The sequence below is a fragment of the Muntiacus reevesi genome, chromosome 22, assembly GCF_963930625.1.
Source record: "Muntiacus reevesi chromosome 22, mMunRee1.1, whole genome shotgun sequence".
Taxonomy (NCBI): Eukaryota; Metazoa; Chordata; class Mammalia; order Artiodactyla; family Cervidae; genus Muntiacus; species Muntiacus reevesi.
In genome coordinates this window covers 45,755,446-45,774,989 of record NC_089270.1, presented here as the reverse complement: position 1 = coordinate 45,774,989, position 19,544 = coordinate 45,755,446, and the positions used below count along the sequence as shown (strand labels likewise).

At 47.5% G+C, this 19,544-nt stretch overlaps 1 protein-coding gene across 2 annotated transcripts in view; it reads right to left on the bottom strand.

Annotated features, from left to right (window-relative positions):
• SCFD2 (sec1 family domain containing 2) overlaps positions 1 to 19,544 on the bottom strand; it is a 390,385-nt gene that overhangs the window by 5,799 nt on the left and 365,042 nt on the right. For both annotated transcript variants that reach the window (XM_065914499.1, XM_065914500.1), the window contains one exon: positions 7,457 to 7,576. In XM_065914499.1, the coding sequence (XP_065770571.1) occupies positions 7,457 to 7,576 (120 nt within the window). The remainder of the gene's footprint in view (positions 1 to 7,456; positions 7,577 to 19,544) is intronic.

Sequence of the window (19,544 nt, the reverse complement as noted above, 5' to 3'; positions counted from 1 at the left end):
AGAATTGAGGACAGTCTAATGGACCTCTGGGACAACATTAAAGGCATCAACATTCACATTATAGGGGTCCCAGGAGGAGAAGAGAGAGAGAAAGGGCCTGAGAAAATATCTGAAAAGATCAGAGCCAAAAACTGCCCTAATATGGGAAAGGAAATAGTCATCAAGTCCAAGAACCACAGAGAGTCCCATACAGGATACACTGAAGGAAGAACACACCAAGACACATATTAATCACACTGGCAAAATTTAAAGACAAAGAGAAAAATATTAAAAGCAACAAGGGAACAGCAACAAACAACATACAAGAGAATTCCCATAAGGTTGTCAGCTGATTTTTCAGCAGAAACTCTGCAGGATGGAAGGAATCGCACAATATATTTAACGTGATGAAAGGGAAAAACCTACAACCAAGAATACTTTACCCAAAGGCTTGATCAGACCTGGTAGGGAAATCAAAAGTTTTCTAGATAAGCACAAGCTAAGAGCATTCAGCACCACCAAACTAGCTGTACAACAAATATTAAAGCAACTTTTCTAGATGTAAAAGAAAAGGCCACAACTAGAAATAAGAAAATGATGAAATGGGAAAGCTCACTGGTAAAGGCAAACATACAGTAAAGGTAGGAAATCACCCCCTCACAAATACGAATCCAAAACCAGCAACTGTGAGAAGAGGAGAGTGCAAATGCAGGTTATTGGACATGCATTTGAAACGAAGAGACCAGTCTTGTAAGTAGATAAATTGCTATATCAAAAACTTATGGTAACCACAAACCAAAAATCTATAAGCCTGACCCTCTTAGAGAGCATCACAAGACTTTGGAGTCTGCAGGCTGCTCAGCACTCCACACTCCAGCCCCTCGCCACAGCATCCCCCTAATCACCAGTTCCACATTCTAGACACTCTAAACTATTTACAGTTCCACAAATGGAACTTTGGGGGTGTTTCTTCATCTAGAATGAGAGTTACCAACTCTTTGCCTGAAGACCTTTTAGTCATCCTTCAACGATCTGCTCAGGCATCACCACCTCCAGGAAGCCTTCCCAGACCACCTCTCCCTGAAGACTGAGGATGTTCCCATGGCTGTTGCTATTACACTGTATTCCTTGTTTCCTTGAATTTCTTTGCTGTTTGCTAGCACAGTGCCTGCTACCTAGCAGATCCCTGATACAATAAGTTAGCCAATGACTGATTAATTGAATAAACAAAAACAAGACTAGGAAGGAGGAAGTGGGTTTAGCCATGTTCAGCAGGGAGTTTTTCACACCAAGAGGCTCAAATATAATGGCCTTCTGTAAATTTGTTTCAAATTGGTTTAACTGAAAACCCATTTGTCTAAAATTCCTATTTTGAAGAACAAGCAGGATCACATGGCTAACATTTCCTTTACAGTAAAATAGTTGATGGTCCTGAAGTATTTTCACATCTCAGGCATCTTTTGTTCATTGTCAGTTTTCTAGCCTATTCAAGTGAAGGTATTTCTGTATTATTTGACTAAAATAGTCCTTAAAATTATAAAACACTTAGCTAAATGGCAGGGGGCGGGGGGTGGGGTGGGGTGGAAAGGTACTCTGAAAAAGAAAATGCTTAAAGCAATCTGAAATCAGCCTGCTGGATATGAAATTTAAATTTTATAAACATAGTCATCAAACATGTGATATGAGGCAAATTAAGCACTAGAGACTTCCTTTCAGAGGGCTGGCTTTTTCTCAAGCAACCGAGGGCAAGGATGAAAATCCCCATCTGTGAGGCAGGGCCAGAGGACCCAAGGGCACCTCGGAGCCAAGCCCCTAACAAGCAGCCTTTGAGGCTCCATGCAGGTTCCCCTCCAGCCGAGGGAGCTGCTTTCCTCTGTGCTCAGTCTGCGCTGGTTCCTGCAGGAGTGGCCCAACCCCCTGCTTTCTCTCCACTTTTCACTTTTTTGGGCATTGCTGTAATTTGGAGGTGCCAGCATCTTCCTGTTCTATTTCTGCTGAACAGAGAGGAAGCAGGGCAGCCCAGGATTTAGACTCATATCCCTTGATTTCCAGCACTGTGAATTGAAAGGAGCAGGGGACAAAAATGGTTTTTCTATTTTTCTCTTAAACTTGGGAGATGCTTTCCAGTAGAAGCAACTCACATGCACAGGCACCAACATGCATATTCATCCAGCTGATGAACTGGCTCTTGAGCACATATCATATTCAAGGCACCATTCGCCCTCATTTGTACAGGTGCCGCATGTGTTAAACACAAAAGGTGTGTCTTGTTAAACCACTGGGATAGTGGATTAAAACAGACATGATCGAGCTTTCTGGAAAACCCATTGCCTTTGCACTGCTGGAGGGATGAGCGTGTTGCGCTCAGGCTCTTCTAAAGAAGCCACAGAGATTTCAGATGTCTCCATTTTTGTCCCTTCTGATGGTCATTTAAAAAGAATTTACTTGGGGGAAAACAACAAGAAACTTCTATTGCAAATGACTTCAGCATTGCTAAGAGGATTGCATCAAATATCAAAGATACATGAAGTGCATAGGAATAAAGGGCAATATTAATAAGAATAATATGAACATGTGTGATGCTGTCTAATATTTCAAATTATAAGGTAAAGAAGAAAAATTGTAAATCTCACTGACATTTTCCTTGGAATAGGAAATGTCAGAACAAATTAAATGTAGACCAGAAGAAAAAAAGAAGTCGCTTGACTTCTCTCCTTTAGGGCCTGCATAAATTTTAGGATAACCTGGGGCCAGGGTTTAGAGTTAGGATTTAGTTATCCTCGAACGTCTACCGTGGCACAAAATCCTAAGTGTGTGAGCACATTTCTGGGTCTACTCTTTTCTTCTACTACAGTCTCACTGAATGTTTGGTTCCAGAAATGTAGACGCAGATGAAAGCGCGGTTGGGCCCCGTGTACCAGGAAGAGCCGAGGCAGCAGGTCAGGCCCACTTTGTCTCTCTCTGTTTCCTGAGCTGGCCTTCCCCTGTACTTTCTGGGAGGGTCCCCCCTGTTATTTTCCTCCCACAATCCCAGACTTCGGCTGGAATCTCGGCCACGTCCCAGCCCCAGGGTTCGGCCTGCAGAGCTGTCTGCAGTGAGGAGAGGCCAGGGCTGGGCACACGTGTTCCAGAGCCACGGCAAGCCCGCAAAGTCAGCTGCTCGCGGCTGCGGCTGTTTGGGGTGGGGCTGAGCGGCTGCCTGTTTGATCCCTTTTTCTGAAGTCAGGGAAGAGGGCTTTCTCTAGCTGCCCGCTTCCTCTTATCAGCGCGTTTAGCAGCAACCAGGGGAGGAGCAGAGAAAACGCGCCACTGCAGTGTAGGACAGCCATCCTCTGGGTTAGCAGGTGCTAATGTGGTTTCTGAATGCCACTGTTCCATGAGATCTGTATCACCTTCTGTAAAAGGGAATTTATTTCTGGATGTGCCGTGAGTGACTGATGGTTGCTCAGTCATGCCTGACTTTTTGCAGCCCCATGGACTGTAGGTTGCCAGGCTCCTCTCTCCATGGAATTCTCCAGGCAAGATTACTGGAGTGGGTTGCCATTTCCTTCTCCAGGGATCTTCCCGACTCAGGGATCCTACATTGCAGGAGAGGCTTTACCATCTGAGCCACCAGGGAAGCCGACTATTAAGAGACAATTCTAAGTATAAAGACAGGTCAGCTTAAAAAGTATCAGCAGATACATGCTTGACTTTATCTTATAATCTATAGACAACACATTAGAATATGGAATGAATCCATACACCTTTTCCAAAGGAATACCCAAGACAGACGTAGCAATAAAGCTATAAATGACAGTCATCAATCAGATGAAATAATTTAGATGAAGCTTTTCTCTCTCCAAGATATGCGGGCCTTATGTGGCTTCTATCGGCAGTTTCCTTTGATGAGTGGATTGCACTCATTGCTGAATGAGTGGATTGAATGAACCAGTGGATTGCTGAATGCCTTGCTCATCAACCCTCTCCTTTAGGAGAAGCCGATGCCATCTGAAGAACCTTCCTGCCTCCACCCCTTTCCTGCAGGTATTCCCATGAAAGCACCGGCCTATGTTCCAGAACACTCACGTCTGGCTGGAGTTGCTGTGTCTGATGTCAGTCAGTCACTCCCTATTAGAGTGTAAGTTCCACGAAAGCAGGTATAAGTCTGGCTTGGTCACTGCTCCATCCTCAGCACAAAGAACAGTGCTTGGCACAGAGGACGTGCTCAATAAATGTTTATTGAATAATCAACTAATCCAATTTAAGAGACTGTTAAGTTCCTATTCCTGGGTCCAAAAAGCATCTATGTGGTACGGAATAGATATAAATTAGAGCAACTGATACAAAAGACAGGGTGGTCTTAGTTGTCCATAATCTCAGGATCAATAACAGGCTGGCGTAGTCTCCAGAAAAACTGCTTTTATCTTACTCTTCAGTAATGCAAGTGGAATTTCTAGTGTTGAATGGTGATGGTTTAGTCACTAAGTCATGTTCGATTCTAGAAACCCCATGAAGTATAGTCCCCCAGGTTCCTCTGTCCATGGGATTTTCCAAGCCAGACTACTGGATTGGTTGCCATTTCATTCTCCAGGGGATTCTTTACTGACCGAGCCACCTGGGAAGCTCTCTAGTGTTCAGTAGTCAATTAGTAATCATGATGCCCAGTGCCAGATCCTTTCTGTGGTGCTGGAATTAAAATAAGTGCAAAGTCCTGAGGCTAGGAAAGAGAGACAAGGAGGCCAGCAGAAAGGGGTAGGAAAAGAAGGCCCAGCGGTAAAGAAGGCCTGCGGTGGGAGGAAGAGGTGGCCCCAGCGCCTCTGCACTGCTCAGCCCCAGGCAAGGGAGGCGCTCGGGTGTAAGTGAGCCTGCAAGGAGAGACCAGGGTCCCAGGAGAGCTGCCTGGGGGCTGGGACACCCAGGTTCCCGGCACGGGCTGCGGTGAGGTGGCTGGAGGGACGCCCAGTCTGGAGAAGAGCAGCTGGGAAGAGGACCTGAGGAGGAGGGGTGAGCCTCATCTGCTGGGAGATTCTGTGGGGCCAGGAGCAAACAGTGCTAAGGGCCAAGGCCTCTAGGACTCAGGTTGGCTTTGGGCAAGGGGCAAATCCTCGTCCCCAGGGACCTTTACGTGTAGGCTGGATTAGCTGTGGTATGAGATGCGTATGTTTAAGTCACTGGTCAGGTTAGAGTCACTCTCTTGGTTGCCAGACCCGCTCCACTTCAGTTGTTCCCACGTGCGCCCCGACAGAGGTGTAAGCAGGCAGCAGATTAGCAGGCCTTCCTGCGTACAGCCAGAGCATCCAGCCCTCATCCCCCTGAATGCACCTCTGAAGCCGGAGCTGGTTACATCTCAGATCTGGGCTGACTTAACTGCCGGTCTGTGGAGGTCTAATACTGGGAGACCTGCCTCCGCAGGTGTCGCTCCAGCAAACAGACAGGTAATCCACCTCCTTTCAGGACTGGGAATGAAGGCCATGATGGTAAATAACTCCTCTCTGCAATCTTCCTAGGCCCTGTTAACTCTTCAGGGGGAGCTTTCTGCACAAAGGACGAGCAACAGGCACGGCTGCCCCTTAAGCCCCCAACTCTTTGAGCCACTCTCTCTGCAGATGATTGAGGACAAGGTCGGTCACTTGCAGTCCAGCCACTGAGCCACTGCAGATTCCGGGTGTCTGTTGTCAAACTCAGGTCACACGGCTTTGAAAAAGTGTGCATTTCATCCTTTTAGAGGGGAGATTAACGCATCTGTCAGCCAGTTAACAATGCAGCAGCTAAGAATTCGGTTCACCATGTTAGGGGCAGTGAGAAGCATGCTTGCTGATAAAAAAGAAGAATGTCTTGCACAAAAAGGCAACTGCTCACTAAACAGACCCTGAACACTGCTGACGGAGTTAGTAGGTGTGAGATGAGGCTGAATTTACCACTTTATCAGAAATCCCATCAGCTATGACCAAGACAGGTGTCAGTAACAGCACAAGTGGCCAGAGCCAATGATGGGTCACTCCCTTGCTCAAAAACATACCATGGCTTCCTGGACACCTGGGTCCCTTTCCTAAGGTGGGTGTTGGGAGACGCACGGAGATCTGGCCTTTTCTACACCACCAGGTGGCCTGGCCACCTCAACAACATCACGCCACCAGCCCAGAGGGTGACAGAACTCCTGTCTGTGCACAGGCCTGGGGAGGCCCAGGCTTGGTCCTCAAGGAATGCACGTTTGCTTCAGGAGGCTAGGTCAGCAATGGGGAGCCAGCAGTGAGCTAACTGGGACGCCAGCGGGGGTAGGGGCTCCTTGGCTGGCTGAGCGGGTGGAAGTGGGAGACATGGGCATCTGCACCTCTCCCACAGGGAGCGGGGGAGCCAGGCATGGCTGGAATACCACCTGGATTCTCTCCGGTTGTGGTGGACAGTTCTCTGTCTTGGAGTCGGCATCCTACCTGAAGCACTGCACTGGCATCTCTGTTCTGCCGTCTCCAAACCACAGAAGGCTGCCGGCAGCATACAGACACAGCACAAAGCTGAAGACAGGCCCCAAGAGACGAGCCTCAACCTCAGAGTGGGGTCAACGGGAAGACGTCCCAGGGGCTCCATCCCCAGCAGGACAGCTCCGAGGACGGTCCTCGGCCCTGGAGGACAGAGCGTGGCGCGCCCGAGCCAGCGAGCCGCCGGGTTCGCTCCCTCACGGTCCCTCTGCCCGTTCCCTCCCTTCTGCTCCCTGGGATGCCCTCCCACGTAAAGTCTGCCTGCAGCCTCCTGTTTCAGGCTGCTCTGGGAACCTACTGAGGCAAGGACTTCCGGTCTTACTGAGCTACGGGCTCTGCTGCCCCAGCCAGCTGAGAGCCTCCAGAGACAGGGAGATCCTTGCCTATTCCTCAAGTCCCTCTCCCCGAGCTCCTGCTGCAGGGCAGAGTGGCGCCTGCTCAGAAGTGGTTTTGGACAATAACCTTGGCCACCTGTACCGAGGGCTGTGCGCGGGGCACTGCACTAACAAGCCTATTCCCTCTCGTCTCTGAGCTGAGATTCACGGGCGCCCCACCCTGTCGCTTCAATGAGAAAACCGAAGGCTTTTCTCACTTGGGTCACCTGGCTAGTAAAAGGCAGATGGAGGAGGGCTGTGCCTTAACCACCGGGGCATTTGTGTGGGGAGGGAGACGGAGCCATAGAGAAGAAAGACACTGCACTTGTCACTGTCCAGACGAGGTGCCTTTCTAGCCTCTCCATGCGGTCGAGAGGGTCCCTGGGGGCCACCCTCAATGATCTAGGGCCTATTAAGAGGTGAAACTGCTTGAGGAATTAAGCACTGCTTGGACATCAGAGAAGACATGCCTTTTAGGGCTCTGGGGAACAGCACTGCAGCTCAGAGGTCGGAGAGGCCTCAGGCCTGAAACAGGCAGAAGGAGCCTGGGGGATGGAGACGCAGACGGCTGGGAAGCCTAAGGGAGGCCCACCCTTCCCCCTGTCCAGGCTTCCCACTCAGATCGCGTCACCGAGGACTCAGTACCTGGGTTCCCGGCTTCAGGGACGGCACAAGGTCTTTGATCATTTTGGCTTCAGAGACTGTGACTCCACCCACCACGAAGAGGATGAGGAGAGGGTGGTCGCTGGGATGAGGCCGGCTCACCTGCAAACAAAACACGCCTAGCGTTAGAGGCGTCTTCAGGTGCAGTGTACAGCCATTCAAGAGATTATAATTCGTTAGGGGTGCGATGTGTTAGCGGGTGTGAGCCTACTGACCAGGAGCATGCCCGGCATGTCGCCTTCCTACAGCCCTTTACATAAATATTTTATTGAAAGAGAAGTTAAAGGAGCAGGAGCTATTAAATAACAGAGAAGACAGAGGGCAACTTTCCCTTCCTCTTTAGTCTACAGGTCTCAACACAAATGCACTCCTGCCTTACAGAGCCTGTGCAGTTCCTTCCAAGCTCTAGCCACAGCCTGGAGTCATCGTCTCTGCTTACACATGTTTCTATGATGGCTGTCTCCTTTAATGGAACACAAACTGAGGAGGTGGCGATCTTGTCTGCCTGGTTCACTGCTGAAGTCTCAGAGTACTTACTGCCATTTCAGAGTAGGTGTCAATAAATGCCTGTGACATTGAAAGATGGTCATATCCCTAGGGAGGAGGAGGTGAAGGGTGGACAAAGATGCAAGAGCCCCACGCCCACTCTTGAGGGCAGACTTCATGCCCTTACCTTCTGCAAACCAACCTCAGCTGAGGATTTCACCCGCATGCAATGCTGCACTGAATGTCATGGAGAATCCCTGCCGGGGCCTTAAGGGCTCACCAGTGAGGGACAGTATAAACAACCACAGTGAGAGTGCCTCCAGCAACCTCTCAGGAAAGGCACAGTGCCAGCATGTAGACCTGGGGACTAACTGAAGCGGGCAAGAGGGGCTCCTGAAGACAGTGTGTTTGAGTCCTACCTGCAAGCTCAGGAAGCTTTGGTGAGGAGTGGGTACAAGTGGGATGAGCTAAGTTCTGCAGGCAAGTGCTCACCCGCTGGGGGGAGTGACCAGGACAGCCGCATGGAGTCATTACAGGAAGGATGCTGCCAGCTGCCCGCATGACCAGTGAAGCCAGAGGCGGGAGAAGCAGGCTGGTCTCCAGTCAGAAGGGCGCAGACAAAGTAGGTAAGTGTCTGTGCTCACCACACCCACTAACACACAAGCCATCTTTGGGCCAACGGAAGGTCCCCACGAGTGGCAGGGTGGACAGCAGGCTGAGAGGAAGAGAGGCAGCCCTTCTCTTACCCCGGCTCCAACTCTTTTTATCAACTTGGTTCTTCTGACTCCCTTGCCTAAATATAACTTTCCAGTATCTTATTTTAAAACACTTAGGAAGGTAATACATTAAGTGCTTCCAGTTACATAAGTTTTCCTTGGCTTCTGGAGAGGAAACTCGGAGTGAAGAGGGAGGGAGGGAAGGATGGGGAGAAATAGGGGGAGGGAGGGGAAAAACAAAAGGCAGAAAGAAAGAAGGAAAAGTGGGTCTAAACTTCTTCCAAATGGGCAGTGGTGAATACTGGACAAAGTTATAGAACTCTTGGATCTTTAGAAAAAGACTCTAGACTCCCCGCCCCACCCCTCTACTTTCTGCCCCGCGGCTCCTTCCCTTGACTGCATTTGTTGACTGCTGTCTTCCGGTCCGGGTACCACACACTCACAGCCACGCTGCTTCTGTCCTGCTGTCCCCCTGCTGTGGCTCTCACTACATCACCAATGGCTGTCACAGGTAGGGGTCGACAGACACTTGTCTTCATTTATCTGGACATTTCTGTGGCGTGTGTCCCAGCTGATGACATCCTTCTTGGCTACCACAATAGCACTGTCTATGGGGTCTTCCTTCTACCTTTCCCACGGCTGCTTCTCACAGTTCTTCAAGGTTCCTTTTTTGGTCTGCTCAAGTGTCGATACTCCTTGGGCTTTATCTTTGACCCTGTGCTAGGAATCAGTGAATTAAAATGGACTGGAATGGGTGAATTTAATTCACATGACCATTATATCTACTATTGTGGGCAGGAATCCCTTAGAAGAAATGGAGTAGCCATCATAGTCAACAAGAGTCCAAAATGCAGTACTTGGATGCAAACTCAAAAACGACAGAATGTTCTCTGTTCATTTCCAAGGCAAACAATTCAATATCACAGTAATCCAAGTCTATGCCCTGACCAGTAATGCTGAAGAAGCTGAATAGTTCAATGAAAACCTGTAAGACCTTCTAGAACTAACACCCTAAAAAGATACCTTTTTCGTCATAGAGGACTGGAATGCAAAAGTAGGAAGTCAAGAAACACCTGGAGTAACAGGCAAATTTGACCTTGCAGTACAGAAGGAAGCAGAGCAAAGGCTAATAGAGTTTTGCCAAGAGAAAGCACTGGTCATAGAAAACAACCTCTTCCAACAACACAAGAGAAGACTCTACACATGGACATCACCAGATGGCCAATACTGAAATCAGACTGATTATATTCTTTGCAGCCAAAGATGGAGAAGCTCTATACACTTAGCAAAAACAACACAGGGAGCTGACTGTGGCTCAGATCATTATTGCCAAATTCAGACTTAAATTGAAGAAAGTAGGGAAAACCACTAGACCATTCAGGTATGACCTAAATCAAATACAGTGGAAGTGAGAAATAGATTCAAGGGATTAGATCTAATAGACAGAGTGCCTAAAGAACTATGGATGGAGGTTTGTGACATTGTACAGGAGACAGGGATCAAGACCATCCCCAAGAAAAACAAATGTAAAAAAGCAAAATGGCTGTCTGAGGAGGCCTTACAAATAGCTGAGAAAAGAGGAGAAGCTAAAGGCAAGGGAGAATAGGAAAGATACACCCATTTGAATGCAGAGTTCCAAAGAATAGCAAGGAGAGATAAGAAAGCCTTCCTCACTGATCAGTGCAAAGAAATAGAGGAAAACAACAGAATGGGAAAGACTAGAGATCTCTTCAAGAAAATTCGAGATACCAAGGGAATATTTCATGCAAAGATGGGCACAATAAAGGACAGAAATGGTAGGGACCTAACAGAAGCAGAAGATATTAAGAAGAGGTGGCAAGAATACACAGGAGAACTGTACAAAAAGGATCTTCACAACCCAGATAATCACGATGGTATGATCACTCACCTAGAGCCAGACATCCTGGAATGTGAAGTCAAGTAGGCCCTTAGGAAACATCGCTACGAACGAAGTTAGTGGAGGTGATGAACCCAGTTGAGCTATTTCAAATCCTAAAAGATGATGCTGTGAAAGTGCTGCCCTCAATAAGTCAGCAAATGTGGAAAACTCAGCAGTGGCCACAGGACTGGAAAAAGTCAGTTTTCATTCCAGTCCCAAAGAAAGGCAATGCCAAAGAATGCTCAAACTACCACACAATTGCACTCATCTCACATGCTAGTAAAGTAACGCTCAAAATTCTCCAAGCTAGGCTTCAACAGTACATGAATCTTGAACTTCCAGATGTTCAAGCTGGTTTTAGAAAAGGCAGAGGAAACAGAGATCAAATTGCCAATATCCACTGGATCATTGAAAAAGCAAGAGAGTTCCAGAAAAACATCTACTTCTGTTTTATTGACTATGTCAAAGCCTTTGACTGGGTGGATCACAACAAACTGGAAAATTCTGAAAGAGATGGGAATACCAGACCACCTGACCTGCCTCTTGAGAAATCTGTATGCAGGTCAGGAAGCAACAGTTAGAACTGGACATGGAACAACAGACTGGTTCCAAATAGGAAAAGGAGTATGTCAAGGCTATATATTGTCACCCTGCTTATTTAACTTATATGCAGAGTACATCATGAGAAATGCTGGGCTGGATGAAGCACAAGCTGGCATCAAGACTGCCGGGAGAAATATCAATAACCTCAGATATGCAGATGACACCACCCTTATGGCAGAAAATGTAGAACTAAAGAGCCTCTTGATGAAAGTGAAAGAGGAGAGTGAAAATGTTGACTTAAAACACAACATTCAGAAAACTAAGATCATGGCACCTAGTCCCATCTGCTGCTGCTAAGTCACGTCAGTCGTGTCCGACTCTGTGTGACCCTGTAGACGGCACCCCACCAGGCTCCCGTCCCTGGGCTTCTCCAGGCAAGAATACTGGAGTGGGTTGCCATTTCCTTCTCCAGTGCATGAAAGTGAAAAGTGAAAGTGAAGTCCCTCAGTCGTATCCGACTCTTCGAGACCCCATGGACTGCAGCCTACCAGGCTCCTCCATCCACGGGATTTTCCAGGCAAGAGTACTGGAGTGGGGTGCCATTGCCTTCTCCGATCACTTCATGGCAAATAGATGGGGAAACAGTGGAAACAGTGACAGACTTTATTTCTTTGGGCTCCAAAATCACTGCAGATGGTGACTGCCACCATGAAATTAAAAGATGCTTGCTCCTTGGAAGGAAAGTCATGACCAACCTAGACAGCATATTAAAAAGCAGAGACATTATTTTGCCAACAAAGATCCGTCTAGTCAAAGCTATGGGATTCCAGTGGTCACGTATGGATGTGAGAGTTGGACTATAAAGAAAGCTGAGCACTTAAGAATTGATGCTTTTGAACTGTGGTGTTGGAGAAGACTCTTGAGAGTCTCTTGGACTGCAAGGTGATCCAACCAGTCCATCCTAAAGGAGATCAGTCCTGGGTGTTCACTGGAAGGACTGTTGCTATAGATGAAGCTCCAATACTTTGGCCACCTGATGAGAAGAACTGACTTGTTCCAAAAGACCCTGATGCTGGGAAAGACTGAAGGAAGGAGAAGGAGATGACAGAGGAGGAGATGGTTGGATGGCATCACTGACTCAATGGACATGAGTTTGAGTAAACTCTGGGAGTTGGTGACGGACAGGGAGGCCTGGCGTGCTGCAGTCCACGGGGTCACAAAGAGTCGGACACGACTGAGCGACTGAACTGAACCGTGCTACTCTCACTTGAGGACCTCATCTACTCATACGCCTCCAATAATCTTTTAATTCTTCCCAAATCTATGTCTTTAGCACCTCTATTGAGTTCCAGTGGCCATCTCCACCTGGACGCCTCCTGGCATTCCTAAACTCAACAGATTTCAAATTTGATGCATGATCTTAACCACTCCCCACCCCCTGTCAAGTCTATTCCTTCTCTTAACTTTCTATAAGCATCACCACCTGCACAGTCACCTGAGCCAGATAAGTAGAAGACTTGCTGTTTTTTTGATCTCCTAGGTAAGTTCTGTTAATTCTGCCCCCTTCGATTTACTGATCTCTCTCTGATTCCTACTGTCGCTGTTCTGGTTGGATTTCATTTCTTCTTTTAATATTTACATTTATTATTTATTTTGGCTGTGCTAGGTCCTAGTTGTGGCATGAGAACTCTTTGTTGTGGCATGTGGGATCTAGTTCCCTGACCGGGGATTGAACCCTGGCCCTTTGCATTGGGATCTTGGAGTCTTGGTCACTGGACCACCAGGGAAGTCTCTTATTTCTTCTTTGTTAGATTATTGCTAGAGTCTTCTAACTTGTCTTCCTGTCCCTCATCTGGCCACCCCCATCCATTCTTCTCATTCCTGCCTACGTGAATTTTCTAAAGTGCAAATATTTATTATTGAATCTTTGTGCATTATCTTATCTGATTCTCAAAAATCCTTAGGAGGCAAATACAATCATTGGTATATGATGCAGATGAAGATACTGAAGTTTACACATAGTGACTAAATCGTGGAGGCAGGGGCCAAACTGCAGAGGTTATACTCTTAAACACCCATCAGCTCCATCACATGCTCAGAGCAAGGAAGGATAAAGTTCAGACTCCTCAATTTAGTATATAAGGCTTTTCTCACATGGCTTTGCTTTTTGTCTGCATTTTCATCTGTTCCATATACACTGTTTGCTGGAGTCACTCACAAAGACCTGAACAATTCATGAATGCATGGTATTTTTAAAAAAACATTTTGCTAAACATACAACATTTTACTGAACATTTGCCCTGAAAAGAGCATTTATCACAAGTGTTTAATTTATTTTCATAAACCAAACAAACACTTGTGACCAGTCCCTAGATCAGAAACAGAAAGCCGGCACTCTGGGTCCCTTCATGCCCCCTTCACGTCACTGCCTCGCCAAGGGGCAACTGCCGCCTTGACTTCTAGCCGCTCAATACTGGACTTTGCTTTTCTTGCTCAATGATATACCCTGAGGATTTTTCTATATTAGCGGGAAAGATCTGGGGCCCACAGGAATTGGTTGGGACCACACCGGTGGGTGTGGCCTAGCCACACCAATGGCCTCTGTCTGTGCCCATGACTTTCCAGTTATTAAACACTTTGAGCACCATCTGCATCGTCTTATGTTATGTGGCATGGACTGTTTCCTCTGTGTAAAGTGCCCTTGCCTCTCCTTCTTTTTATCTTAATATATATGTTTTATTGAAGTACAGTTGACTTACATTTCAGGTACATGGCAAGATGATTCAGTTATACAAATATACATATATTGTTTTTGAAATTATTTTCCATTATAGGTTATTATAAGATATTGACTACAGTAAGCCTTTGCTGCTTCTTGTATATTTGTCTCCTCTTCTTTGCCTCCTTCCTTCTCTCTTTAAAAGCCATCCTTGCCTCTAAAAATCTCTCTCTAACCACCTCTCAACTCCTGCTCCATGACCTGAAACTGATAGACACCTCTGCCCTGGCCTTATCACTCTGGCTGCAACCTCGATAGGCCTGCCTATCTCCTCTCCTAGACTGTAAGCTACTGGAGGGTAGGGACTGATCATATTTATCTTGGTATTTGGGGTTCTGAGCTTAGAGGTAGCTCATGGTAAACTTTCAACAAGTGTTGTATGAATAAAATGAATGAATGAATGAATGGATGAGGTCCACAGGTTAACTGGAGATGTCTTTCTTTCCTTAGATCTCTAAGAAAGAGATCTTTTAGACACTCCATTCTATGCATTGTTCTCCTGGCTGAGTGACAACCTGAAGTTCCTTCCAACCCTACAAACAATTGTTTCTCACTTATTCCTGGGACAGAAATACAACTGAGTTTAGAACTTCATATTGGTACAGCATGTTCTCAAAGACATATGCTTTCCATAAGAGAGTCCAGACTCTGAAGTACACTGCAAGAATCTTGGAAGGATGCATTGAAAGATGAAAAGGAAAAAAAAAAAAAAAAGAAAGAAACAGCAACAAGGATCAATACCCCTGGGCCAAGGAGTTGAGAGAATGTTGATTTTGGTACAAATTAACGGGTGCCATTAATGCATGTTGCTGTTTGCTATTTTGGTTTCTGTTTAGATTTATGTTTTGATACCGGCTTCCTTTATAGAACACATCAAGTCAGCAGACTATTGGGAAGTAGAGTCTTTCCAGTCTTTTCCATCAGAATAACACATTCCTTATAATCAGCCACACTCGGCTGAGTCTCATTTGTATGTGAGTTCACGGTGTAGGGCACTTTGAAGTTGCAAGATGTAAACGTCATTCCTGCCATCATAAACACGCGGATTAATAAAGCAAGTCGGGCTCACTGCCCTTTCTTTCATTTTCTAAACCTTCACTGGCTGTGGCTTTAAGACATTTCTAAACCTTCACTGGCTGTGATTTTAAGGCATCAGTTCTGGTCAGAGAAGACCATTTCTCCCCACCACTCACCCAGCCTTTGAGGCCAAGGCTGCCGACACCTTCTCTGCAGCTGTGGCCCCAGGAACACTCTCGGATGTCCTGGCTGGTCTCTATGGGAAGCGTTTCCTCTGCTCCTGGTTCCCTGGAGCTCTCTGGGCACTCCGGGAACCCAGCTGCTGGTTCTCCTCCACTCCTGTTTCCCTTCATGGCTGACTCATTTGTCCCCAGCACAGGCAATGGTCAGGCCCTCCATCCTCCAATAGTGGGTAGGCCTCGCAGGAGGGAGACAGCGTAATGGGAGCGTTGGCCCAAAGGCCCCTGGGCCCTGAGAGCAGCTGTGCTGACTTTGAGGGTGGCCTCGTAATGGCTCTTGTCCCAGAAGGAGTCAGTGACAGCACTCCTGCCGCCACTGAGCACTTTAGGTCCAGCTCCGCTTTTTATTCACTTATTCATCCGTTCCACAAATACCCACTGAGCAATCACTATGGGCCAGGCACTGCTCTAGGCACTGGGAACTCATCGGTGAATGAACCAAGAAGAATCTCTGCCGTCAAAGAGTTTATATTTTTGTTGGGGAAAATGACAAAATACGGAAGTAAATTGGTAAGTAAGGAAAGTGGTGAGTGCTGTGGAAGAAATAAAGCAGGGTTGGGGTTCCCACGCGGTACTAGTGGCAAAGAACCGGCCTGCCAACATAGGAGAAGTAGGAGACACGGGCTTGATCCCTGGGTAGGGAAGATTCCCCTGGAGAAGGGAATAGGCAACCCACTTCCAGCATTCTTGCCTGGAGAACCCCATGGCCAGAGGAGCCTAGCGGGCTATAATCCATAAGGCTGCAAGGAGTCGGACACAACTGAAGTGATTTGGCACGCACGCACGGGGCAGACATTACTTTGCACAATCTCAGAATCTATGAAGTAGGTAGAAGCTCCATTTTACAGACAGAGACAGTGAAGTGGCTTGTCCTAAGTTTTCCAACTTGTAAGCTATAGGGCTGACACAGAAATGCAGGTCTGCCTTGGAGAAGAGTGGGATACATTCCACACGCCCACCTTTATAAACAGATTCTTCAAACTGAAAGCATTTTTGCTAGCTTTCATCTCTTAGGGCTCTGTACTTCTAGTTTCTCGGCAATGTCAGCCAGTTCCCAGGCTCCTCGTGGGACTCACTTCATCTCAGTGCAAAGGCTGCTATGCTGCCAGTCACTCCGTCATTAGCTCGACCTCCTTGCTGCATCTGCTGCCGTGGACGGCGTCCCCATCCTGGAGACTTCCCACCCCACCTCTCTGTTTTCTAAGCCCTCAGTGTCTCTCCTGCCTCCCGGGCTCTCCTCTTGCGTGACCTGTCCCATCCCACACTGTGTTCCTAACTGCCGGGGCCTCTTCTCCCAAACACCCTCCCTGGGTGGCCCTGTCCTGTCCACGGTCCGGGACTCAGAGGGCCTGTCCCCAGGTCGCTACCGCAGGCCCAGGCTCTGCTGAGCTGCAAAGCTGTCTTACAGGCACCTAAACTCTAAAACACAAGTTATTTTCTTCTCCACTTCTGCTCCGGAGTCAGAGAGAATGTAAACACCTGCCATCCAATCATCCCCGACTGGACGAGGGGCCCTGGAAAATGCCCTCATTTACTTCCATATCCCATAAATGCCCAGTCCAGGGGATCCACCAGGGTTGCATCCTTGCCCTCCCTCCCTCAGCCCCTACCTGTCCCCGACTCTTCTCACATTCTCTCCCCAATCTGATACCAGTCTGGCCTCATTCCCTGCTCTCTCACTCCTGCCAGGTGATCTTTATAAAATACACACCGGTTGTTTTGGTGATTTAGTTGCTGAGTTGTGTCCAACTCTCGTGACCCCATGGACTGTAGCCTGCCAGGCTCCTCTGTCCCTGGGCTTTCCCAGGCAAGAATACTGGAGCGGGTTGCCATTTCCTTCTCCAATACTCTGGTTCTACATTCCTAAAAAACATGGCATAAAACCTCATCGTTTCTGGTCAAATGTCAAGCCTCCAGCCCTTCGTGACCTGCCTTCTGCTTATCTCTCTGTCTTATCTTCTTCCACTCCTCACAGGCTGCTCTGAGCTCCAGCCATTTGGAGCTCCCTGGAATTCCTTCGACTTAGCCCAGAACGTCCATCACTTGTTGCTCACTCCTACTGGTCGGACACATTCAGCTCCTCTGACTGGCGGCTTAAGCTCCCCCTTCTCTGTACTCTCCAGCCCATCCAGACACCACTCCTCTCTTGTCCCCACAGCTCTCAAGGTTCCTGTCTTCTCCCTAACCAACTGTAAGCTCTCCAACATGAGCTGCGCTGTGGCAGGTAGGACAGCTAGCCTGTCTGCATCTTCCTTACCCACAGCAGCGACTAGCATGCAAGAGGCTCTCGGTAATCGCTCACAGGCAGGCAAAGTTTGTAGCCGGCCAAAACCAAGTTTGTGTTTAATGATTCCTTCCAAGATCTCACTCACTAGAACTTATGGATCTTATTTAGCAAATGTTACACAAAAATCAGACCATAGTATGGAGCATAATTAAGAAGAAGAAAATATAAACAATAGCTATAAATAGCGTTGCAAACAAATTCCAAGACTTGTGCTGATTTAATCAACAGACACCAAATGCTGAGACGTTTTCCTCTCATCAGAAATGCTATTAAGTGTAATGGGCCTAAGCCAACAGTTCATCTCTGAGTTGTGTTTTTCTTATGTAAACGATAAGGAGCTGGACTTGATGACCATCCTCAGTCCAGGGATCTGACATCAAACTGCACCCGAAGCTCATCATTTTTGCCCTTTATCCTTACAGCCTCCTTCACCCCATCGTAGCTGCATCTGTAGATGTCTGTCCAGCTCACACATGAACAGTCCCCTCCATCTGCATGGTTACGGGGTGGGCTCCTGGCAGCCGTGCAGTTACAATGTGGTCCTGCTCTCCTCCGACCTCGACTGAATGGCGCAGGAATGGGCCCCTGGCCCAGGCTGGCCCAATGTGAGACCCAGCCCTGGGAATGGAGACCGGACCTAAGACAGACGAGGCCCAGACAAAGCTCCTAAGATGCACCAACACCCGCGGCACAGCTCCCACCGTTCACGTGACTCTTGTTCACTGAGCGAAGCTGGGATGGTTCTTGGCATCTTCTGCAGGCCGTAGCCAGTCTTCAAGAACTGTCTGGTTTCCTGATGGCTTTCCAGTTCTTGGGCCCAGTCTTTCCTGAGGCTCACTGCATGGCTGCCCTCGAGTTTTCGGAGACACCTCGGTCCTCCCAATGAGGGCTTTCCTTGATGAAGTTAGGGCCACTTGGTTAATTGCCAACATGTATCTCAGCTCTGGCTTTTCAGGGTGGGCCTGAGCAGCTGTCCCCTCTATCCTGTGGGCCTTTTCCTCCTCTGCCTAAGGCCATGGAGCGCTCACAGGGACTCCTACTGAGGGCCCAGAGGCAAGCACTGAGTCTTCTGAGAGTGTTTTTCATAAATGTTTTATTTTTTTTTTGCAGTTAAGCACAGCCATATAAGAAAGGGAACAACAACAACACGCAGTCTAACAACGCTCGTAAAAGGAGGTAAAAGGGCCTTGTGCAGTTTCATCAGATACAACCCACCCTCCCCATGCCAATTCCAGCAGAGAAAACATCTTGACAAATCATGTCCTTTAGTCAAAACAAGTTGGAGTCCAAACACATGGAGTAGATATAAAATATATTATTTTCAGGAGACTGAAATCCAAACCACAAATTCCAGAAACGCATTTTCAAAGTGCTGCCTATTAGACATGCTCATTTTAAATTAAATTAACGCTGTTGTGAGAGTGGGAAGGTATGGTTCAACTTATTTATTAGATCGCTATCAAGTTTTTTTCTACAGAGATCAAGGTGCTTCACGCACAGGCATTTGGAGAGAAGACTTACTTGACTGTTTAAAGAGTCAGGTTCTGCCAAAGTGGTTTCTCTGGACTTTGATACTCCCCTCCACCCAGGGCATTGCCCTTTGAAGCCGACAGTTCTGTGCGGCTAACCACAAGTCTAGCCTCCGGTGGAGGAGTACGCTGAGCTGACTCCAAACACTTTCTCAGAACCGCAGGAAGAATGACCTCGAGGGTGCTCAGCTCTGCTCCCTAGCCTGTCTTTTTCCTTGACAGGGCCTGATGGGGAGAACTTGGGAGAGCAAAGTTTGACGGCTCAGTGTCTCATCCCTCAGGAAGGCTTTTTTAATTTTTTGTTAAATTTTTTTTAAAGATTATATTATTTAAAATGATTTTAGGCAAGTAGCAAGCATGCCTTTTGCTACCAGAGCCTTTCCAGACTCATTGATTTTGAAACCAGATCAGAATTATGAGTGAATTTTCTGTCCTCTAGACTGAAGGGAAAACTTCTAGAATTCAAACACTGCTCTTGCTGGGCTGGACAGCCAATCCTACACTTAAGTGGAGGGTGGATGGTATTTTTCCAAAGTGGCCTCAATGATATTTTCTGCTCCTCATGCTCTGGTTC